This window comes from Megalops cyprinoides, chromosome 11 (genome assembly GCF_013368585.1).
Source record: "Megalops cyprinoides isolate fMegCyp1 chromosome 11, fMegCyp1.pri, whole genome shotgun sequence".
In the NCBI taxonomy this organism is placed as follows: domain Eukaryota; kingdom Metazoa; phylum Chordata; class Actinopteri; order Elopiformes; family Megalopidae; genus Megalops; species Megalops cyprinoides.
Window position 1 is genome coordinate 17,061,516 of NC_050593.1, and position 24,685 is coordinate 17,086,200.

The 24,685-nt window shown below is 42.3% G+C and overlaps 2 protein-coding genes and 3 non-coding genes across 6 annotated transcripts in view; 4 read left to right on the forward strand and 1 right to left on the reverse strand.

The window, feature by feature from the left end:
- The first annotated feature begins 681 nt into the window (after nucleotides 1-681).
- On the forward strand, nucleotides 682-13,002 carry wdfy2 (WD repeat and FYVE domain containing 2). Its single transcript, XM_036540578.1, has 12 exons — nucleotides 682-977; nucleotides 3,567-3,634; nucleotides 4,162-4,235; nucleotides 4,925-4,979; nucleotides 5,478-5,628; nucleotides 7,210-7,322; nucleotides 7,479-7,605; nucleotides 7,938-8,043; nucleotides 9,237-9,338; nucleotides 10,412-10,542; nucleotides 11,021-11,129; nucleotides 11,409-13,002. Exons 1-12 carry the CDS (start codon nucleotides 841-843, stop codon nucleotides 11,436-11,438), a joined length of 1,203 nt encoding a protein of 400 aa, XP_036396471.1. The 5' UTR covers nucleotides 682-840; the 3' UTR covers nucleotides 11,439-13,002.
- A 973-nt stretch (nucleotides 13,003-13,975) lies between these two features.
- trnal-caa lies at nucleotides 13,976-14,086 on the reverse strand. Its single transcript has 2 exons — nucleotides 14,049-14,086; nucleotides 13,976-14,021 (listed from the first exon to the last, which is right to left on the reverse strand). It is a non-coding gene; the product is annotated as a tRNA-Leu (tRNA).
- Nucleotides 14,087-15,461: 1,375 nt separating this feature from the next.
- Nucleotides 15,462-15,572, forward strand: trnal-caa. Its single transcript has 2 exons — nucleotides 15,462-15,499; nucleotides 15,527-15,572. It is a non-coding gene; the product is annotated as a tRNA-Leu (tRNA).
- A 658-nt stretch (nucleotides 15,573-16,230) lies between these two features.
- Nucleotides 16,231-16,341, forward strand: trnal-caa. Its single transcript has 2 exons — nucleotides 16,231-16,268; nucleotides 16,296-16,341. It is a non-coding gene; the product is annotated as a tRNA-Leu (tRNA).
- Nucleotides 16,342-21,524: 5,183 nt separating this feature from the next.
- Nucleotides 21,525-24,685, forward strand: part of LOC118785654 (leucine-rich repeat and calponin homology domain-containing protein 1-like) — a 56,678-nt gene continuing 53,517 nt past the window's right edge. For both annotated transcript variants that reach the window (XM_036540476.1, XM_036540477.1), the window contains exon 1: nucleotides 21,525-21,853. In XM_036540476.1, coding sequence (XP_036396369.1) covers nucleotides 21,625-21,853 — 229 coding nt within the window. In that variant the 5' untranslated portion in view covers nucleotides 21,525-21,624. The remainder of the gene's footprint in view (nucleotides 21,854-24,685) is intronic.

The window sequence follows — 24,685 nt, forward strand, 5'->3', positions numbered from 1 at the left end:
CTACTCCCAAAGGAAGTTCTCATGTCTCAAATCTGTTCCCTACGAAACTATAAAAAATGTAATCTAATGGTCTAAAGCACTTATTAGCTCTATCAGCTAGCTTGTACCTTGTCTGGCCAACCATTGAAACCTGGTCATGCAGTGCTTCTGCTATTGTTGACTCCTTATGGTTTTTTGCTTTGTTGTACTCTACCTCACTTGAGAGTAGCCTTGGATAAAAGCATCTGCCAAATGAATGAATGTAAATGTAAATGTGAACATTTACATTTACATGTGCTCTTTCCAAGCAATATTATTTGATTTCTCACACATACTGTATGTTGCTGCATACACATATGGTGCCTTTGGGTTAAAAATGTTTAATTCTGCCTAGTTAAATCTCCTTGAAGTGCTGTCCAAACCACCTTGTGACAGTTGTCACATATATCTGATTTGATTTAAAGTCATTTGCTCCCACAAGAATGTCAACAATTTGTTTGCTACGTTTTCATTTTTTTTTAAATTACTAAGCATATTTCTTGTTGCTTCCACGTGTGATAGGGAGGGCATATTCGGAATTTGGGTTTCTAAATATAAGAAACAGCTAGAGATCAGTGGTGGGGTCAACAGTGATCTTTCATCTGATGTCTGTGAAATGACCTTTTACTGCGCCTGCGCAGTCTACTCTGCAAAGATGTGCTGTGTAAATACCATGTCAGCTGATTCTCACCCAGCATCACCCTGACCAACGCTCATGCAGTCCACTGCAGCGTAGAAAGTGTTTGTACTGCAGGTATAAACAGATCGAGTTTGGTGTTATGCTGCCGAGACAAAAATTTGGCGAGGAGCCACTACATCTTCATGGCGGCAGAAATACATCCCAAACCACAGGCACGGAAACCTGTCCTTCTCTCCAAAATCGAGGCTTCTCAAGATGTGGTGAACACGGCAGTCATAATTCCGAAAGAAGACGGGGTTATCAGCGTGTCTGAAGACAGGTAAGTAAGCAAGATATCAGTAAGTTACAGATACATCAGTTTATTACATTGAATTGCAACAGTTCTCCAGCTCTTTTACTTAGTTTGCTGGCTATGTAGTATGTGTCAAGGAAGTTGCGTACACTGACATACGATCTAGCTAGCTAGCTGGCTTGCTATCTGTTAACATGTGCACGCTGCTCGGCTAGTCACCGAGTAACTTACATCCATTCGGTCATATTACATTTTGCAGCTCATTTGCTAGCTTATTTGTATATGTACTGCATTTATCTAGCTAGCTGTATAGCTTAATCGACATCGGTCAATCGGTCAAGCATTCGTGGACAACTAACCGGCTAGGTAGAAAGATAATTGAAAAGCATACTGCTCTTTGCTAACTTGTCTGAGTTAGTAGTTAAATCGACAGGCGTAGCTAGCTACAGTTAGCCAGCAAAAGTTGACCTGTAGTTTGATGGTTGTTTGCTCGATAACGTCAGATAGTTCGTGTCAGTAACAAGACGACAAGTTCAGAAATGCTGTGCAAATCAGTGGAATAGTGCACCGTCAAAGTCAGGTGACTGGAAATATATCATAGGTCAATTTCCCCTCTCAGCGCCAAGAGCTATTCGTGTTTCAACGCTGAATTGACACCAATTGTGCAAGATTTTCTTGAGTATACATCTATGAGGTGCAGATGGGCACACAGTGGAAATGCCTATCCATCTAGTATTTTTAAGATACTGTACAGATAACTGAAAGTACTTCCTTAGCAAACTCTCACCAACCCAGTCTCTTGATTATATATATGGATCAGCATCTCGGTCCTGGTAGTCAGAAACCTGGTATGACACTGGATAGGTGTCTTTCAGAACAGAGTATAATGACCTGCAGTTGTAGATTCTTCTACACAACTCTTAAAATCCAATTTCTCATCTACAGCTCAACCCTGCTCTTACTCCAGGCTGTTGATACTCTACTGGTCTTTCTGTGTGCCTCCAGGCCTCTCCAGCTACAGAATGCTGACTTTTCTATAACTTACCAAAATACCATTGTGTCCCATCAGTGCTTATCTCCTTCTACTGGCTCTTGGTTATGGCTTGAATTAAATGCAAAACTCAACAGGTCAGCAAAAGGGACAGCTCCCACATACAGGCTATCATCAAACCTCAACCCCTCACAGATCTCTCTGCTCCATAGCCTTTGACTGCCTAATTGTTCACACCCCTGCAGGGGGGAACACTATTCACTGCTACTCTGGCCCCTCAGTGGTGAAACAATCTACCTGTATCAGTCAGAACAGCAAGTGTTACTGGTGATATTCTGAGTGAAATCACACCTTTTCAGACTGCATCTTGATTCCATATTCTCCTGGCCATAACATTCTTAAAATCACAGATTCTTGATTACTGTGCTTTTGTATTGCTGTGAAAGCATTCTTATGTTTTGCTCACTGTATGTGCCCTTCACGATATCACTTGTACATAAAATATGCTGATTACAGCACTGTTATACAATGACACAGTTGTGTTCAGTTGTGTTATGAAGGGTTGTTGTACTGCTATTAGAAGGTTTGTTGTACTGCTATTATTCTTCCATACTATATACACTACGTCACACTAGATAACAGTGTTTGCTAAATGACTAAATGTAAATTCCATCTACTGCTCTTGTGTTTAAATATAGCAGTAGTTGAAATTTTCAGGAAGCTACTGTCTACACCCACAAGTATCACACTAGTTTATAAATAAAGTAGCAAGATGGCTATGGGACCTCATGATGGAGGAAGGTGCCCTTTTTGTGCTTTTACTATCCTTGTTTTGGAGAAGACACAAAAATTAAAAATCAAGCTAAAGATGTTTAATTTTTATTCTGAACAAGACTGTGGTACTTAGCATGGAGGAAAAACTGTAAAGACACTTGTGTCTGTAGTATTATACACAGAATAACCTTGCTTACTCCTGCTTGACTCACCTGGCTCAGCTGAAATGTTGCTGCCTTGCCTCAGGTATAGCTGAGCTAGCCAACCTAAGATGTGGCATTTGAAATACAGCTGTGTAGCTAACAGGATGGCTTATCTGGGTTATGGATCTCTCGTGGTGAAACGGCTTTTCCGTGTGGCTGCATGCACAGGTGGTTTCAGATACACTGTGTACAGGATTTCTTCCCTCTAGGACAAGCAAAAATAGGGGATTGCATTACATTACATTATGTGCTTATCCAGAGCAACTTCCAGCACTATAAAACATAAGTGTGTCCATTCAAGTTGAATGAGCAACAGTGTCAGACCAGGCTAACAACACTCCCAAACCAGTGAGTGTGAGCATAACCCTATTCAAGCCCTACTCCAGATTAACTTGTGCAACCTGACTAGAAAAGGGAAGCCAAGTATACTACCATACATTGGTCACTAGATCACAGAATACAAAACACATCTCAATACTACATGTAAAATAAACAGCAAGTACTAGAAGTAGCAGGTGTTAGGGGTGGGGACTGAGATGGAACCAAGATGCAGTCTGAAGAGGTGGGTCAGGTGCAACTGATTTTGGCAGAAAGGGCCATAGTGTACTTCATTCATTCATGAATGACTTTACTCGCTCTTGTCTTCAGGACAGTCCGGATATGGATGAAGAGAGACAGTGGTCAGTACTGGCCGAGTGTCTACCAATCTATGCCAGGTACGTTTGGCTTGCCCCACTGATGACGTGTCAAGACACCTCTGTCAGGAAATGGCCATGTTATCTACAATTGGTCTTCTGTATCCTCCATGCAGGTCCAGACTGGGCACTGTCGTAAGTTTGAATGTAAACTCAGATGTGAAAGATCTTAAAAGCCTGCAGCAAGGTTGTTTGGCACAGGAACATGAGTCACTGCGATAACTCAAAGAAGAGCCTCAGCACATTCCCAGACCAACCTGGTGTTTCATTCATTCAGAAAGTTAAACCCTGCTCTCAGTTTCATTTCCAAATCTGGATCACAACCACGCTTCCTGCAGTACTTAACGTTTATTATGCAATATTCAGGCTGCCAGCATTTCTTAATAAAGGATGATGAACTGTTGAAAGATTGCACTACTTCACTGGGTTTCCTCCCCCATTGCACAGTGGGCTGCGGCTTCATTAAAAGGCAATGCAACACTGATAGAGAGGAGGTTTTGAAGTCTGTTTGGCATAAGCAGGATTTCACCCATTCTTTCTCGTTACAGCTCCCTGCTCCTGCATGTCCTTTAACCCGGAGACCAGGAGGCTTTCAGTGGGTATGGAGAGTGGAACAGTGTCAGTAAGTGACTGTCAGTGGCCCAGGCTTTCATTACAGATGACTGATGCAGGCTGACATTTTTGTGTGGACATGGGTACTGAGCTTGTGTCTGTGCATCATCTGGGTTTTTCTGAATTGATGGCAATTCTCCTTTTAAATCCCGATTTCAATGTTACACTGAATTGACTGACAAAATACAGTCTTTTATTCTGCATGAGCAAGTTGATAGTAGACCTGGAATCACTAGATCTGAATGGGGTTTAACAGTCCCAACAAATTGCTTCCTGAATGGACGCACTTGTACAGAAAAGCTAACAATGGTTTTAGAATCACAGCAACACATAGAGAATTCCAAATGAATTTGAACCATGACTCGGTTTCAGTGTCTTCCAATAAGACTGGCTGACCTTTGGCTTTTGTTTATGATGAGTAGAATCATTCTAATTATTCTATTTCTGTGATCTTGACCGTGTTCTCACATTAGTTGTGAAACCCCTCAGTCAAGTCCCTGGCAGCAGTCTCCCAGAGCAGGTCGCAAAGAAAAATGAAAAATGGTTAAAAATGGATTCATGTAAGGGTTTATTCAAGTACTTTTTTGTTGTGCCTCTTCAAATGTATTTTGTGGGTTTGGTTTTTTACATTGCTATGGTTTGAACATCGCTATGTAAACATGTGTTTAGCCAGTCTGACGTTTTCCCCATCTGGCTCAGGAATTCATTGTGTCCGAAGACTACAACAAGATGACCCCAACAAAGAGTTACCAGGGTAAGACAGGGTCTTTTTGTTAACTGCTGAAGCGTAGCAGGACTCAAACTGGGAAGTCTTTGTCTGATCTAGTATGAGAGTTTGTCTGGAGGGATAAGTTGAAATCAGAAAATGCTTTCTTGATGGTAGCAGCTAGATTGTTTTTCCACATTGGGAAGTTATGATGTTGGTTTTAAAGTTGGATCATAGCTGAGGTTTACATGTGTTGCTCCAAGATATTGCCCTTTGCATTCCACTACACTGTGTTTTAAAGCCTTGTTCCTCCATCTTGGGTGTTCATCAGCAGAGCTTACATAGCTTGAAAGGTTTTCCATGACACATCAATTATGTGTTACACACTTGCAGTCAGGGCAGCAGGGTATAGTAGTGGTTAGGCCACTGGTCTGCAGATCAGAGGGTCAGGGGTCTGTGAGGCCTTTAATTCCCAGTTGAGCTATGCTGGAATGAGGAAGCTTTTGAAATGCAGTTTATCTGTGTGTGTGTGCAATGTATGTCAAGCTCATCAGGGCAGAGTAACAGTGGTCCTGTTTGTCCTGGAGATGGAATGGGTCCTCAGCACTGGCCAAGACAAAAATTTCACCTGGCACTGTTCAGAGAGCGGCCAGCGACTGGGCGGTTACCGGACTACTGCATGGGTCTCTGGACTTCAGTATCCTTCCAATGCATTTCTTACCCTGACAGGTGACAAATCTAAAAGACCCAGGCCTCAATGGGCTGGCAGATAAGCAGACAGTCCAGAGCACGGAATTGTGCTTTATGTAAATGTGCTTCATGCACCAGAAGTCAAGACATTGCCTTTACAGGCTTGTTATTCACTGAGGTGTCCTGTTAAGAATGCCGATGGCACTTCACAACACAGCACAGCACAGCACATCATTAGCTGTGCTGTGTTGCTGTGACGCTGTGTCTCAAGGGTTTAAATTCAGGCAGGTGTAGATGAGCTGTTTGTGCCATGATGCTGTTATTACTTATCTAAGTCGTTCTATGTTAAATTTACGTGCAATAAAAATAGAATGTTTGTGTTGTAATTACATGCAATTTTAATGTTACACAATGTGATTTATAAGCAATTCAAATGGTATTGAATTCACACAGAATTGAACCAATATCCAGTAACAGTGTCATTTCATTATGTGTGAACTTGTTACATGTTACAAATCCAATAATATTGAGTCTAAACTACAGACAGCTATATTTGTACATTATCTGGTTCCATTAATGTTGAAGGCTGAATAAAGTGTGCATTGAATGTTGTAGGTTCTTTATACCTCACAATGCAAGAAAAATAGCAGGGTTTGAGCAGCTGGCTGCTCAATTATTTCTTTAACAGGAGTGAATTACCTAACACGTTGGCTATCTGCACACAGAATATTTGCATAGAGCAAGATTGATATCTGCTTTGTGCAATAAGATGCAAGTAAATAGATTGAACTGGTTATTGGACAAAGCAATCTGTGGATCTGGTTGCAAGAAATTTGGTCTGCCAGATTTGTGTCTTTGCATAGTCAGACCTGACATAAACTGCAAGGCAACAGAAGGCCACAGAAGTAGGGAGAGATAAAGAGATATACACAGATGCAGGACCAGAAAGAAAGAGACAGAAGTGATAGTCATTTTCAGTGGGTGAGTTATTTTTTTCCTCTTCATTTTCCAAATTGTATACTTTAGTGGGCTTCAGATAATTAACAGACCATCACAAGCCAATACTTGTTATGAAATCTGGCATAAATCATTGACCTTTTCAATTAGATATTTTTTGAAAATGTTTTGTTTGCCATGGCAAAAGGATTCTGATTTGGGCTTGTAGAAATGCACCTAATCTACTAGCCCTGTCAGCCAGAGTGAAGAAACTGCTAATTTCCACCCTGGAGAGGCCCTTGATAGAATTTTGATTTCCAGTCTTTACTGGATACATGGATTTTTGTGAAAGATATGCACACTAACAACCTGCATTTCTCTATATTACACTAAATGAATGTTTTTAGCTATTCTAAATTTGACAGTCCTAGTTTCTGTGCTGCGCTTTTCTTGCATGTGGTTATCCTCCCACTCACCAGGAACTGCCACATATCAAATATTTCCTGTCTGGCAGGGCATTGTGATTCTAGTAGAAACATGTTTGTAAAGTCTCTGTACATGGCATGGCATCTCTGTGCTTACAGCCTGAGTGCATGGTATGGGATCATCGTTAGTGATAGAGCAGAGAGAATTCTTAACTATACTCTCACAGATTTGACGTGGAGACGAGGCATGCCTTTGTGGGTGACCACTCTGGTCAGGTGACCATCCTGAAAGTGGAGCAGGACAACTGCAGCTTAGTCACCACCTTTAAAGGGCACACAGGTAAACCCAGTCAAAGGCAAGCCTGGCAAGATCCAGGAAAGGCACTGAGGAAAAATTCCCTTTTGTGGCCCCGACTGTCATAGAACAGTCTGCATCGCCTGACGTAAATTTTGCCAGATTAAGCCTCTGACCTTCTGTGTTGTTTCTCATCTGAAGGCAGTGTCACAGCCCTCTGCTGGGACCCGGTCCAACGTGTCCTCTTTTCCGGGAGTTCCGACCATTCCATCATTATGTGGGACATCGGCGGCCGGAAGGGCATGGCCATCGAGCTGCAGGGGCACAAGTATGGAAACAGAGGGGAGGGTGGGAGGGCTTGCAGTGTGGGGAGGGACTGGCACACTGCTGTACGGGGGGATGGTGATGGCAGAATGAGGAGGATTGAACTTAGTGAAGCAGAAACGATAGAAGGCCCAGCTCTTAGCGTTCATTTGCCAAAGCTAACTCTTGTTAAAGAAGTCAGCAGAGAATCTTGGTCATGCTGATAGAGAAGAGGGGGGAAGTGTGTGTGATGATTGTGTGCAGTGCTGGACAGCTACTATGAATAGAACAGTATGACGAGCGCAAGCTGTAATTGTATGTGTGCCACTCAGTGTGTATGTGTGCGTCCCCGCTCAGTGAGAAGGTCCAGGGGCTGTGCTATGCGCCACACACCCGCCAGCTGATCTCCTGCAGCTCAGACGGGGGTATCGTCATCTGGAACATGGACGTTACACGGCAAGAGGTGAGAGAGGGACAGGTCCATAGGCCTTACCAGGAGGTCACATGCTCCACACACACACACACACACACACACACACACACACACACACACACACACACACAAACACACACCAAAAACGTGCACAGCTCAGCATCCCAGCCTGACCTTTTACAGGAGGAACTAGAGGTTACAGCAAGGGAAGGGTGAGTAGAAGAGTAAGCATTAGAGAAAATGGAAAGAGAGAGGCTGCTGGAGAAAATAGAGAGGGAGGGAGGGAATGTACTAGAGTGGGAGAGTGAGTGAGAGAGAGAGAGAAAGGGAGAGACCAGACTCAGCAGAGAATGAAACTGGATGACCTAATTGCTGCAGGGCATTATCTGGAGTTCAGGGCTTGAGTTGGCCAGAGGCCACAAAGACAGTGAAGGTTTGGCCATTGAAATGAGACCACTGCAGTGAGGAAAAAGGCCACTTGGATACATACAGTAGTCAGCACTCCTTTTAGACGCTACCCTTGCTGGCTTTCTCCAAGGGCATGCCTGGTAGCTAATCACAGATGAACTCCATTAAATATCACCTTTATAACATTTTAAATGGCAGCGCCATTAGGGAATATTGTAAGCGTGTTGAAATCACACACTGATTAACATCACATAGTTGTTGTTTGTGACACAGGAGCAGGTTACACTGCATTGTTGTTTTAAGTTGGGCTCAAATCACTCTTAAGCTTTGTGCCCTCACACAGGGCAAGATGAGCAGCCAGCATGGCAGTCTCAGTCGTATATGTCTCTGCCGAACAGGCTTTCCTCACCAACTGGCAGTTTTCACTGGGTTAAAACACTACATTAAATAATACTCTATGGTGTCCTCCGCACCACTCACGCTGTCACCATGCAACTTTTTCTATGGTGTGCATTTGCTCTTCATTGGGATTTTTTTCCTGTGGTTTGGTGATTTCTTCTCTACTGGGAAGGAATGCATCAGTGTTCTTGCAGGGCAACCCATCTACCCACCCTAGAGTCATGTGGGCTGAATGGCTCTGTGGGTAGAAACATGTTTTCATTATCATAAACATATGGTCCCTGGCAAACCCTGGGAGACTGTGCTGTGGAGGAGATCATCCTGTGAGATGGTTTATTGGGTTTGATTGCTTGTGGTTTGGCTTTGTGCAGCTACATGGACAGGTGTTCAGGTCCTGTATGTGCCCCTCCCCGCAGACCCCTGAGTGGCTGGACAGTGACTCCTGTCAGAGGTGCGAGCAGCCCTTCTTCTGGAACTTCAAGCAGATGTGGGACAGCAAGAAGATCGGCCTGCGGCAAGTAAGCAGCAGATCCCAGCACACTGAAAGTCTGCTGCTGCCCTAAACACACACGTAACACTGGAGCAACATCACAGCAGCCTGACAGGGCTGTGAGTCAGCTTGGTTGTGTACATTCTTGGATACATTTCTGTCTGGGCTTGTATTTACACACCAAGTTGGCGCAGCTTGTTACTTTCGCCCTTGTCCTTCAAGGGGTCCCATGGCTATTCATTACAGATGTCACAAAAGCAACACTGGAGTGTAGAGGTTAGGGACCAGGAGTCTGGAGCTGAGGCTTATGGATAGAACCTGAGTGGAGCACTTATTTTGGGTTATTGAGTAAGGGTATTCTTACTTCAAATGCCGTGGTTAAAATTAGGCTGAATGAAAGGGTTACAGCCTCTGAACAGCATTATAAGTCAGTCTCGGTAATTGCTTCTGCTAAGCAAATCAATAGTGAAAAGGCTCAAGTACACCTGCTTACACATGGCAATTTGTTCATTCCTCTCCAGTCTTTATTTACTGTTGTTTTCAGCATCTGCAGTATGTTCCAAGTGGCACAGGTCCAGACATTTGCATGCTCCCTGCACATTCTTTAGTGCTCATTTCCCTCCTTTTTGGGTTTTGTTTTTGGTTGGCTTGATGTGAATGATTCCTCCTTGCGCTCAAGTATGCCTGCAGCAAAAATGTAAACTAAAAATGTATTCGCAAACTAGATGATCTGACAAAGTATGAACAAAATGTATTAGTCAACAAAGCATGAACATAGAAATATGAGATGGATTTTGATCTGTTTGTGGACATACAGGTAAATTGCTACTTGAAGGCAGCGTCAGGTTTTACACTAAAGTGGAATTTAAAGCCTAGGCATATTTCAGTGTCCACAGGGGGGCAGAAAAAGTTCTGTACACTGACATCATATTCAAGCCTGAGTGGGCTGCAAATCCAGACTTTCGTCTTCCTTATGCATTCACGGTACTTTGAATGTCCCCAGAGACCCAACACCAACTGTATCACAGCTGGTTGTCGATGGTTCAGCTCTGTTAAGTAGGTGGCTGTCTCAGTGTGTCACCTGTGCTCTACTCCCCCCAGCACCACTGCAGGAAGTGTGGTCAAGCCGTGTGTGGGAAGTGCTCCTCCAAGCGCTCCACCATACCGCTCATGGGCTTCGAGTTTGAAGTGCGGGTGTGTGACAGCTGCCACGAGTCCAGCACTGATGAGGAGTGAGTAAACCCCCCTCCGTTTGGCCTCAGCCGGTCACATGATACCACACCACTTTAAACGTAGACACATTAGGATTTTACATTTGAGGGGTTGATTTCTTTAAACACAGTGCCAGTTCATCCCTGATTGTGCAGCTCTGAGTATGTGACCCAGTCTTTGGCTGTGGGGATGTGCTGATGTAATGGATAAGAAAATGAGTGGCATCCCCCTCCCCCCTAGACTTGGCAAGTCTGTTCAGAGTCTGCTGTGTTTGACTCTCTTTCACATTCTCAGTGTTAAACTCTTATTACCTGGAGTAATATCATGCTTATTCCTCGTTAGTTAACTGCTTGAGATACCCAAACTCATGATGAACAGCCCAGACTCTTCCGGATTCAGTGTAAACATATTTCACATGCATCACCATGTTCTTGCCTTTGCAGTCTTTTAGTTGTCATGGCAGCATTTATATTGACCTTTCTGTGTTCTGTGCTTCAGCCGGGCTCCCACTGCAACATTCCATGACAGCAAGCACAGCATTGTTCACATGCACTATGAGCCCACCAGAGGCTGGCTGCTGACCTCGGGGACTGACAGGGTCCTTAAGGTGAGACCCACACACTGTCAGTGAGAATGGCTGCTTGTGTGATGCACTGGGATAATGTCTGAGGGAGTCCTGAGTAAAAGCACTACCTGTACTCTTTTGTATTACTTTGTCATGTGTGTTAGTCACATTGAGATTGAGTTTTCACTCCATTATAGACCACTTATGGTGGACAGAACTGAACAGGTAATAAATAGTATTGTAGGATTGTTTAATAAAGTTTTACAAAGCCGTGATATTACAGAAATTCCCCATTGTGTGGGTTACACTCTGTCTCCACAGTTGTGGGACATGACTCCAGTGGTATCCTGAGGGTCCCTGTTGCCAGGGGCAACATTGAGCCACGTCTGTCGAGAAGAGGTCACATTGTGTACCATCATCCTGAGAGGAAGAAGACACAGCTGCAAGAGCAACAACCAAGTCACATCCAACCACTGTCAGAGCAACATCCCAGTCAGGTCTAACCAACATCAGAACAGCTTTACTCAGCTGAGTGCCACCTGGTCCCACTCTCCCATCTCCTGACATAGCGTCTCTGAGACACTGCTCCCTCCCGTAGCAAAAGGAATAGTCAGACAGTAGCTTTTTACAGAGGACACATTTAGGCCAATGACAAGGATTTTTGGTTGGCAACCTGCACACAGATGAAGTAACTAATTTTGCCACCCTTCTCCCATGTTGTCCCTAGAGTTACAGTCATAGACTTTCCTTAAGCTACACCCAGAGGGACAGCTCATTTTCTTCATTGTTCTTGAAAAGTACAAGTCTCCCAAATCCAAAATCAACTCTTAATGTCCAAAACAAATGTCACTGCATCATTAAATAGTATCTGTAGAGTCATACTATTTTGGAAACTTTTCAAAAAGCACTGTCTTTGTTTATCGAAAGGCAAAGATGTTCATTTGAAATGAGCTTTTCTCTCTTATATAGCACAGTCCCACAAAACAGAAGGAAAAAGCCTCAATGATACAGGGAAACATTCTTCAATGTTAATAATTTTATTCAATAAAATCCATCCCAAATCAAGTCACTAGCCACCAAGACCACCACCTCTAAAGACCTGTGGAAAAGGGGCTAAAGTGAACTGATCAGCCTTTCTAATGAGAGGCAGGGATCATAAACTTGTGGCCTTTGACTAACCCAAAAGCCTTTCGGTTCTTGTGGAAATTCTGCAGTAAGTTGAAGTGCCACTGCTGTGATAATGACTATGTCATTTGCCCGTTTGCACCTCAATTAATCAGGTCTTAGTGAGGGTAAACCTTATATATAATCTATTCTGTACTCAGCCTTGCACTTCACGTGCTACTAAGTATATATTACTGATGACAGAACACAGTCTAGCATTCTTACATTTTTCCTTGTTTTTATTTGCATACGGTTAGTTAAATTCACGTGAGCTCAGAATGGCATTTGAAAACTGATTTCTTGAACTTTATTTGTCAAAAATATAAATGTAATGACAGATAATTTTTACAGTTACTATAGCCATAATATGGCCACCATCATTAGACAGTGTTTTTTTTGGACAGTGTGTATTAGAAGTAGGAGAAAGGGAAAAACATGCATTTATTAATTATGTAACAGCCAATTATAATTATAATATTAATATTTATTGAATATCTCTATAGGGGCCAGTTTGCACAGCTTAGCATGAATGGATTTTTCCCCACACACATTTATCTGGTGGTGGTGAAAGAGTTGCCTCAATCCCTCATGATGAGGTACAGTATGCAGTCTCCAGCAGTCTTGGCTGGATTATTGTGTATTCCTCAGTCTTCTCACGCTGGAATGTGTGAGAATGCAGTTAAATACATTCCATTTTGAACATATTGAAGAATTGCAATAAAATTGCTTTTATTTTCTATTTTCTACTTTCTTGCTGCCATTTTATGTGTGTGATTTTGATTTTTTGATTTTTTTAAGCAGGTTCCCATGGATACGTTTTTTTTTTTGGGGGGGGGGGGGGCTTCCCTTGGTGTCATACAGTAGTTGAATGCTGTTGACCACACTGCTATCAGGTGGAGCTCATGAGTAGGCTTACATGCTCAGGAACAGAGGTAGTAGTGATGCTGTTGTTCACAAATTTTGGGTACAGACTGCATATCATCAGATGTAATTTCTTACCATTGGCAAAACCAGTAATATTCTGGAAAAGGAGGTGAATAAAATGTTTCCCAAGTAGCTTGTTTTGCTTTTGTTCTTTTTCTGCACACAATCAAGTGTCATGGTCATTGAAAACCAATAATCAATGAAAAGGACTTTCTCTGAAATTGGTTTTCAGTGACCATCAGGATCTTTGGGTCTTGTCATATACCACTTTAACTATTGCTCAGATTTTGACCACTTTAGTACTGTGTGGTGGGGTATTTGTAGATCAGATTAGTAGGATCTCTATATCACAGGGAGTCACAGAGATGGATGAATAGGGATGGTGAAGATGCCCATGATTAACTTGTGAAAAAGCCTCCCCCTGTGGCTTCTCTTGATGGACTCCCTTTCCAGGACATCCAGGACTAGTTCTGGGAGATCCATATGTTTATACAGGTTCCTCTTGTGGTCACTAATGCAGTGATGCCACCGGTCAGACCTCTTCTTCAATGTTTCCCTGGAGCCCGTCTTTCCCAGCATCATACTGAGACATTGGGCAACACGCTCACCACCACAGTTAAGAATCTGCTGGATGCTGACATTCCACTCTTCTCCTCGCAGTCACACATTATGGCCAGTGATCACATCCACGGTACCACCACCTCAGACAGGCCAAGCAGATGAGGCATTACATTACATCACATGGATTTAGCAGGCACTCTTATCCAGAGCAACTTTCAGCACAATATAACAAAAAGTCTTGTCAGAAGTGGGATTTGAACCCACGCCTCCATTCGGAGACCAGAACGCTCCTTTGTAAGGAAGGTTGTAAACCTTGAGTCTGGCGCCTTAGACCACTCGGCCATCCTGACAATTGATATCAGCACAGGCGAGAATGCCAAATCATCTTTGATGGCCCTCTACACAAGTCGGGATCAATGAAGTTACAGGTAAAATGCTGGGAGCTCTAATTTCTGCCATTGTTGAGATCGTCTGCAGAGAAAAATAAGTTTCATCAGGTTCCGTCAGGCGTTCAAAGTAAGAAGAAGGTTATGGTGAACAGGCACGCTAATATTAAACACGTGTTTTAAATAATGCAAAATTTACGACAAAGAGAGAAGATAACAGCAGTCAAAATGACTTTTAAAATACAAAGACGGTCAAATCAAGAGTTTAAGAGGTTTAACAGGTGTCAGTCAAAGTGAGCGTTAGTTTTTGCTCTCTTCCTTGTGTCCGCGAACCGTTAGCTAGCTAGCTAACACTATCAAATAGAACCCCAACTGAAACATCTTAACGTATCCAGTTAGTTAGATAGAGCCCTAATTAAATACTTAACGTTCAGCTCTGACATTAAATTACGCCATGATCTGTCTAACGCCAGGCGGTTTGATTACAATATTGATCATCTTACGACGCGTCATCACATTATGTTCATGACTCCTTGCACTCCAAATATTTTTTTGCAATTCAGATAGTTAGCTTGTAGCTAAATGCATGTAATGTGAAATAGCTTGACTGGGTCCTGTTTAGCTACACAGCTAAGCAATCACGTCGGGTACTGCCTCAAGCAGTGTGGCCATCTTGTCATCATGAAGTTTAAGGGAAAGTAGGTGTCTAATGTATTTTGAAGTCAGCAAAGAGCTAGCTAATCCAGCCGGCTGTGTGGTTGAGCTCGCTGTTGTAGCCGTGCAGTGTGGTGGAGGTCCGAGGGGGCAGTTACGATAGAAGCCCCTGACATCTGACGTTGACAAAATTCAAACGCAATTATGTCACGATGGCACGCGTCTGGTGGTTTATTGTCTTCAGCGCGGTGGCTTTAAATGATATTTAAAACTTCCTCGTCGTTAAGTAGGCTCTCGTACAGTTTTATACAACTTTCTATATTGTTTTATGTAGAATTCTGTTATAATACATCGTTAAAAACAGTTGCTCTGTAGTGCGATATGCACGCATAACACGAAAAATGACGGGCAAGTAAAGGCATTCGCCGATTTTGTATCATTTAGATAGCTTGTTTGCTGTTGAATTTTTAATGTTCATGTAGGGAGTTAGCTGAGGAGGACGACATGCGAGCGAGTTGAGCGTTCACTTCGTTATATACGAAAAACATCACAAGCACAAATGTATCCTGAAGTGCATTTTCGGGGACTGACAGACTTGTAATTAGATAACTAACTCAATATCATTTTCATAGTATAGTCATACATAATGTATAGGTAGCTACACGAGTACGACAAGTTGTCAGTTGTCAGGATGGCCGAGTGGTCTAAGGCGCCAGACTCAAGGTTTACAACCTTCCTCACAAAGGAGTATTCTGGTCTCCGAATGGAGGCGTGGGTTCGAATCCCACTTCTGACAAGACATTTTGTTTCAAAATACATTTGCTTATATTCACATTTCATGAATGCAAGGAAACATTTGCACGTAATCAACACTACAAATAAAGTTAAACTCGCAACAAGGCGTTTGAACTAGCGCACTCGGCTAAAACGACATGCTTTAAGTTAGCTGGCTAACTTACTAGCTATGCTATCGGTATAAAGTTTTACTGTATTGATTACGACTTTGTGCGATAAAGACCACAGCTAATCATTTCGTTAAGTTTTTCTTGCAGAAAATAATAGTAAAAAGGACTACAATTGCATCTGAAATGAATCAGCTGCCAGGCGGAGGCGCTATAGCTCTTTTGCGCTAACGTCAGTGTAGTGGATGTAAACAAGCATTCCTCTGCACAGATAGGGAGTTAATACGTTGATTAAATGTAACGTTGATTGTATGTAACATTGGAAGTCAATTTGTGATTGCTAGGTAATTGTAGAAGTTGCTATGCCTTGTTATGATATCCATATTTCCACTAAATTTATTATGCCCCCAATCACTGCAACAAAGTTATCCTACAAATTGCGGCAGCCAGCAAATTGCATTGTTTCGTAATTAATTCATAGAATACATCAGGTCTTTGAAATATTATGTCATTATGTCATTCGTAAAGATATTGGCTGCATGTGCCTGTGTAGTCAGGATGGCCGAGCGGTCTAAGGCGCCAGACTCAAGGTTTAATACCTTCCGTTGTAATGGGTGTTCTGGTCTCCGAATGGAGGCGTGGGTTCGAATCCCACTTCTGACACGACTTTTAGAGTATATGTTGTTTATTGGTCAAGTGCTATTCAAGAGAAACCATCATGAAAATCGCGTCATGCATTTCTCCCTTGAAAGTAGAACAGGGATTTATGCTTTATGTATATATATATATATATATATATATATATAATGCAACACAGTACAATTGTGTTATACTATATAATAGTTTTGCCTCCATTAAAAGTCTATTATTGCATCAGATTTCCTGTCTTGTGTTCAGTCTCTTGTGTTTTCCACTTATTGCCTATACCTCTTCTCACAGCAGTTGCAGTTAATCTCCTTGAGACTTTGATAATAACAAGATTCATGTAATACAGAGCTGTATATCTGGTTTATGAATCTTACTCAGGGGTGCTGTCTCCTTGTGGGCTCAGAAAGAGGCATCTCGCTAAATGATTGGACCTGTAGGCACTTCTGTCTTTTCAGCTGCAAATGGGGCTTTACTGTTCTTCCAGTGAGCTCTTTTAGTACATCTATCTACCTGCCTTCCTGTCTGCCTGTCAAATGCAGGCTGTGTGGTTTTCATGGGTAATACCTCCAACAAACTTGTGTTAAAGTTGTTTCCTACTTTGTCCAATAGATGGGGCTGTATTTCCTTTCAAAAGCACGTGATGGGAGAGATGGCTCAGCCTATTTTTCCTGAGACCAAAAATACCTGGAATGTATTGACCAGACCAACCAAGCCCTTAAAATGGATGAGCTTTCTTGCTCTCACCACAATGGTAAAGTGCTGTTTGTGATTCTTTTTCTGGTTGCTTTCATAGCAGTACTATAAAAGATGACTACCACTGAACCTCAGTCGGTAACTTGTTTTCTAATTCTTCAAACAAGAATGTTTTTCAGCTGAGCCCATTATAAATGTGGTCATTTTGTAGTTAGAAGGAAAAAAAAAACAGGTAATGCTCTGAAAAAAAAAAAAAATCAGCACTGCTGAAGAGAGTTTGGGGGAAGTTGAAAGGTGTCATTAAGGTTAATCTAGGTCAATTTTGGAGTCAATCATGGAGTCTGATTAGATGACTCACTTACCACTTGTATTTTTTTACTGGGAAGTTGAAAATAAACCCTGAAGTACAGCATGAGCAGAAGTACAAGAGTACCACTTACTGTGGCATACTCAGTCATGGGTAATAATTCCTGAAAAAGGAGCTGAATGCATGATAAAGTCTCACATCTGCACATCTCCCTGTGGAAGGGATGCAAAATATTCCTCCTCTTAGAGAAAGCACAGACAAAGTTGTAGTGTTTACATCTGATGGAAAATACAAGCAGTGAACATGTCTCCCAAACTGTTCTTCTGTACAATAATATTAATCTGTATGTTTATCTGTTATATTCATTTAGACAGCATCAGTGGTTGATAAAGCAACCAATCAATAATAATCAGACTAACAGACATTTAATAAACTTCACTTCTTTTCAGGAGGTGTGACGCTGGATTTTGTTAAGTGTCATAGAAACCTTAAGCTCTCTGGTCTGTGAATGGATTGCTATATATTGTACTGTCCTAAGCAATCATATTCTGCAACTGCAAAGTGATTAAATGTACTGTAACATCATTTTTGTTCTCTTTTGATTGCAATATCCTGAGCCTGAAATGATAGGAACCACATGGCTGAAGCAGTGTTAACTATGGCATAGAGTCAAATGAGGGATGACAGAGAGACTGTGCTTTGAGAGAGCTTGTGAAGTCATCACCTGATATGCATACTGTCAGCAGTGCAGCTTCTTAATAGCTAACAGTTGCTGCTGGAACTCCCAGCAGGGGGAAAAGAGGACGAAATGCAACCCGTGTGTGTGTGTGTGTGTGTGTGTGTGTGTGTGTGTGTGTGTGTGTGTGTGTGTGTGTGAAACCTCAGATCTTCCATTTGCTAACTCAGTTTATGGCTAAGAAAGGCATTGCCAGATCTCTCAAAGACACAGGTAATCAGATCAAGATCAAGGAAACCCACAGTGCTGACAATGGCTTCCAATCTGAATGTGTCTTTACAACCAGCAGGTAAGCAAAATGATAATAACTAAAAGGCTAAAAATTCTTCAACAGGGTTTAAAGACAATATGGGCCAAATGGGCACATACTCAAAGGACCGTGATACTCACAGCACCAATGATCAAGGCAGCTACATCAGCACCATAAGCCCATGCTTCAGACCACAAAAAATTTGGATAATATTCTACTTCTGAGACACCCACTTCAACCTCATTACTGTTCTATGGAGTAAAAATTGACCATTCCTAATAGCATTATGATGTCCTTGCAGCACAGTGTATCGCATTCATGCAACATCCTGACAAAGTTGCAATGATGCTGCGAGGCTGTAGGGACTTTGCAATATTCACCCATGCCAGCTCTCAGATATGGTCTTGTTGAAGCAGGTCAGGTTGAAAAGGAGCCAGTGTCACAGGCTATTCAATTGTTGCTTAGAGAAGTAACAGAGAAGTGTGTGCCCAACCCCCCACACCCCAGCCTTATCATTTACCCTGATCCTTGATGTTCTGTGTTAAGGGACAGGGACAGAAATAGATCCCAGCATGTGTTAAGGATGAGTGTGAACACCCTAGACAAGGACTATGGGGCCAATAATCCTCCTGAAAACTTGTTCAGAGCAGATATGCAAATACAATAGTATTCATTGAGTACTGTTTTTTATGCATCAGCGGTGGAGTTGAGATCGGTTTATGAATATGGTGTATTTATCACTCCAATCCAATGCAGATGTGTTGTATAAATCGCATGACTAAAAGTTAGCTGCCAAAGTGCATTCCTTTTCCCCGCTCATGTGGGAAAAACCTCCAAAACTCCAAGCTAAGTAAAAAATCAGGAACGCAGTGTTTATTGTTCCCAGATCTCCTTACAGGTTGCTATAATTGAGTTTAAAAGTTGGTGTCACTCCAAGTAATTAACTTGGAGCAGAGTTCAGCAGGCTGGAGCTCTTGAGCTCATCTGGACCTCCGCAGGTGAGAGAGTACTGGACGGTTGCAACCATGCTAGGCTGAAGGACAGAGGCACTCAAAGGACTAACTGATATACACCAAACACATGGTGCCTGCAGATGAGACAAAGAAGACACACTCAGAAATGTGGTCACTATGTGTGACAGGTTTGATTATATGGATTGATGTGGTCTGTGAAATATCCCACATACCCCACATCTGTCAGATTTTGGTCCCTTGAAGAAATATACACTGATATACAGAAATAATCAAAGCTTCACTTCACTGGTGTGCTGGAATTTCAGATCAGTGCTTGAATATTATTTAGGCATCTATCTAGATATTCACATGATGGAGGATATCCATTATCATGTGCAATTAGCATGGAAATGTGTCTGCTTATATTAATTCTAAGAGTTCAGGCTGAGCAGAGGTATTAATGGTGGAGCTTGTTAGGCTCAGACACTTTAGTATTCAGTCTGCAGGCAGAAGAAAGTGATAGGTACTTAACTGAGTTGGTGTGATAGTTGGATTAAATATATGCTTGGTGTTTAGTATGCACATTCAATCGATTTGCAGTATGTCTGTATAAAAGTGTATTGCACAACTAAAGTTTGGTCACTAATGTGACTGTCAGTCTGTGGTCAGATATTGACCTATATAGTAGCCATGTAACTCCATTGTTTTGGTATCCTTGGTTGAAGTCTGTTGTCACCTTGTCAACCTAATAAATTTGGTACAGAGCTGTAAGTACATGTGCAGATTGTTTAATATTTCTTTTTTTCTTGCCTTCAGCTTCAGTGCACATTCAGCTTTCTAATGATTTTATTGTACTCTGTCTACTGGGATGATGGTTTTTAGATTTTATTCTGACTCCAGACCAATCAGCTAGCCTGTTACATGATGCAGGGATTTTGATGTTTACAGATCTGGAGCAGGTGTTTCAAACATTAGTATCTCATGTTTTGTCAAACTTTACATTTATGTTTTTTTCTTCTGAATATTCCTCTAGTCTCCTTTGTAGCCCACCATTATTCCCTCAACATTGATAACATTAGTACCCATATCTCACATTTGATCCATGGAATTATTAGAGCTTTGTAACCCCACATCTGTTAACTGTTGTCTGTCTTGAAATGAATGTTCCTTTTCTGTTTTGTCACTCATTGTTTTGGGTCATTGTGATATTAATTGCATACTACTGAAAAAAAGCAGTGGCTACAGAAAGATGGCTTGTGGATGTGACCTGTGAAACTTATCTTACTTTATTTTGACAGTTTCACACCATTAGAGGATGATACTTCAAGTGTTTAATGCCATTAGAAGATTTAACAGAATACTTTAGCAGAATATTTTAGGGAGATTTTGCTGAGGAGCTTTATACTTTAAAGATGCTAAGCATACCTCCAGATTTTTGCTGGTTATGCAAGCTGCTGAGTCAAGAATTTTGATTTGAGAAAGACCACCCCCTTCCACAGACAAACCTCTCAATCTCTTACAAGGTACACAGTGTTGTATAACAGGAATTCTATAGTCATTTCTCTTGTACTCTTTCTTTGTAAGATGATTTGGGTAAGAGCATCTACCAAAAGACTAAATGCAAAATAAACCTATTGATGGCCAGCTGGATAGTGTTAGTCTGGCAGGCAGTTGGTGAAGTCCTCTGCTTAATTAAAAAATTAATTCGTTTCTCAACACTTAGTAATGCCAAGACAGATTTTGGCTAGTGGCTCTACCATGGATATGCATCATCACCAAGGGTGTGCTGTAATTTTATGTCAAAGTACTTCACCGTATGAATTTTGAGGCATGTTTTGAGAATACTGCTACTACTACTGCTGAGAATAGTGGCTTTGTATCCCCAGTAGAGCCTCCTGTCATATCCTTACAGCAGGATTACATTGCCCAAATAACAAAGTTGGAGAGCAAAATTAAAAATAACCACTAATTATTTCATGGATCGTACTGAGAATCCATAGGTATCCTACAAGCATTTGAAAAATCAGACCCAGTACTTTGTGGCTGCTCTTTTGTTGTTTTGAATACAGCATGCCGAAAAATTGTTGCATTGCTTGATGTGCCCTAGTACTACATGTTAATCAAAGTCTCAAGAATGCTGTGCATAGTTCCGACCATGACCAGCGGGCGTCGCAAAATGCTCAAAGTTGTACCGCCTTGTCGCGTTGGCCGGGTTTCAATGTTGTACAGTAATAGCGCAGCCGCAGTGGTCGGCAAGGCACTGGAAGAGAAGAAATTCACGCACTGTAGAAGTCTCCCTGGTAGTTCTCAGTATATACAAAATCGCATCGCAACTGATTTACCTTAAAGCAGGGCGAGAATGGCGACGCTGGGACTGGACACCCGTCCCCATCCCCAGCTCCATTCTGGATCTGTTCAAAGTAACGCCAGCAGTTTGGGCTCCCACAATAACATGCCTCTAAATAGGGGTCTTGAACGGGCATTGGAAGAAGCGGCGAACTCCGGGTTTTTGAACCTCAGCGCCAGAAAATTAAAGGAATTTCCAAGGACAGCCTTGACCCATGATTTGACGGATACGGTGGAAGCAGGTAAGGATTGATTAGAGAGTAATTACCTGTTTTCTCACTCCTCGCCCATTTAGCCTACTGAATGAGTGTTGAAAACTGCGTTGTGTTTGAATTTTTTTCTGGTCTTGTCTAAAAATTGCTGCGGTATTTGAAATATTTTGGCCTGTTAGTGATAAATACTAAAAGCTACATTTTGTGCATGTTACGGGGACAGTGAATGGATTGCAGGGTACTACTGCGCTGGAGCGTGCACGGCTGAACTTGCCTCTCACGTTTGGTAGAAAGTCAGCTTTTGGCCAGATGTTTAGGTTTCTGCGTAGGCAGGAAAATGTGGGGCACGAACATAATACTCAATCGCAAATTCCACGCAGGTTTGGCTTATTTTCATTAGAGTGGACAGAGCGCCGTCCACTCTGAAATTCGAAATACATTTACTAGGGCTAGGCTATTTGTGTAGTGTCAACAGGATGTCCTCGAAATTCCCTTCAATTTCCCAGAACAGCGTTCGGTTAATTTTCCGTTTCATATACGAATAACAAAAGAAGATACACTGAACATAGCATATGTCGCACATGCTACATGCTATTATTTTTCATTCTTTTGTGTACAGTTTCACGAATTGGAGGGCACTGTAGCGAAATAACCTGGGACATGGGCTTGTAACTGAAGGGTTCAAATTTGTTTCCCAGGTGCGGCACTGCCGTTGTATGTCTCTCCTGTAAAATGTATAATATTGTAAAATAAGTCTAAATCGCCCTGCATACTTGCGTTTATTTAGCGATTTCATTGAAACAGCTCATGCAGATTGCATTTCATTTTAGTGAGATTTTGTTTTTCCACTCTTCAATAACTGAGCATATGTTATAGGCGTTTGCGCTGTTTGTGAAGTAATGACTTGAGAAAATATACCAAGATAGAAAATTAAGACAGCAGTTCAGGTTAACTTTTACTTTAGTGGCGCTTCCATCCTTGAACAGCGAGGAATTTATTGTTATTTCAGTCAGTGCGGCGAGGGGAGGTCGGAAGGAAGCGCATTGACACTACAATTACAGCACACTCAACAATATGCTGCGCAGCTGTGCGAGTCGCACGCGCCAGGCCGGGAGAAAGGGATTCGCTCGAGCGGACAAGACAAAGGAAGCACTGGCAGCCGCATCTGTCTTTAATGGAATTGTTTGGGTCTCGTTTGATATTTGTTTGAACTGCATTAACACATCACGTCGTTGTGTCACTTTACAATTGTACTGTGGAGTTCAGTCTTTTTTTCTTCTTTTTTAAATAATCACTCTTGAGAGAGGTTTGTAGAGTGAGGCTGTGTGGTTGTAGTCTCATTAGCAGGTGGGTTTTGAAGGGGGGTGCAAGTATGTCTGTAATACACCTGTGTTCCAAAGCGGGTTGAGTAGTACACCTGTATTGGCTGTAAAATGGCTGCATTGTATTGGAGCAGGAGGAGGAGGTGGGGTTGGGGTTAGGAGGGGGGGGGGGGGGGTGTTGCACTCTCAGTCTCAGTGCACCTGTATTAATTAGAGGTCTATGTGTTCTTCCATGGTGGGGGTAGCTGCAGTACATCTCTCTATGAGATGCAAACTCACTGTTCAAAACTCATATGGCCCCGACTCCCTGAGTTCTGCAGTAGCTCCTTTTAACATGTCAGATTCACTTGTCATACACTTGCTTGTTATTTTCAGGACTCACAGTACATGTTCCAACCTTAACCACTTTACTGCAAGTCAGCCTAAAGTTCTGCTGTCACAAATTTGGTTTAAAGTGAAAACCTGTCAGTTGTAGATGAGTACACGAGAACAACAAGAATAAGGAGTTAAGTTTGTTCTCTTTTTTCCCACCCTCTGTAATATTTGTGTGTGTGTGTGTGTATGTCTGTGCATATATAAGCATGAGTGTGTGAGCATGTGTGTGTGAATGTGTGTGTTTGTGTGTGTGTGTGTGTGTGTGTGTGTGTGTGTGTGTGTGTGTGTGTGTGTGTGTGTGCGCGCACATCAGTCACACTGCTTTGCAGGTCTGCTCAGTGGAGCAGGAAACAGCTTGACCTCCTCCCACTTTCTCTGAAGGCATTTTAAACAGCGGAAAAGGGGGCACTTCTGGCAGGGTCTGCATCACTGCAGGCCACTCTCAGGAATCTGAACCCCCACCCTCTGTACTGTCCAGTCCAGCAGTGTGTGTGTGTCTGTGTGTGTCTGTGTGTGTAAGGTAGGAGTCTGTGAAACTGTGATACAGGAGTGTGTGAGTGTGAGAACAATACAGGAGTGTGCTTGTGCTTCTTAACTGGGATCACTGTATGCAGCAGCTCAGTTAATAATACAGAGATCCTGGATCCTGGATCCTGGATCAGTCCCAGCTGCTTGTTAGAGAGATAAAAAGTTAAGAGTAAGCAGTGAATAGTGGAGAGAGGACTGAACAGAACAACAGTTAGTCCCAGCATCCATCTGAGCATGTCTTCTCTTTCTCTTCCTCTGTTCATAGCAGCAGATGTTAGCTGGAGTGAATTGCAATTGAATACACACAGGCAGTCACACAGGTAGACATGCATAGTCAATTCCTTCTGGTGAAAGAGGGTGGGGAGAAGAGAGGGTCCCTTCGGCCAACACACCAGACCCCACCTGACAGAGAACTGAGTGATAAACTAACCCCCCCCCCCCCCCCCCCCGCCCCCAGCTGTTTAAATTAGGTACAGAATGTTTGAGGTGCAAAAATGAAAGGTGTTCAAATCAACATGCACAGTCAGTAAATGAGCGAGTGGTAAAACAGTACAAAGTCCCTCCCTGCTCTTTGCTCTGCTGGAGAGGCAATAACTCTGTAACACTGATCCTGTTCCCTTACCATCTATGGCTCATG

What these genes read in the sequence shown, in the direction of transcription:
- wdfy2 (XM_036540578.1), top strand. Translation starts at nt 841, where the DNA reads ATGGCGGCAGAAATACATCCCAAACCACAGGCACGGAAACCTGTCCTT. An exon ending in CCCAACAAAGAGTTACCAGG is followed by an intron (nt 4,980 to 5,477) that starts GTAAGACAGGGT and finishes ATGTATGTCAAG; the next exon opens with CTCATCAGGGCAGAGTAACA. An exon ending in AGAAGATCGGCCTGCGGCAA is followed by an intron (nt 9,339 to 10,411) that starts GTAAGCAGCAGA and finishes TACTCCCCCCAG; the next exon opens with CACCACTGCAGGAAGTGTGG.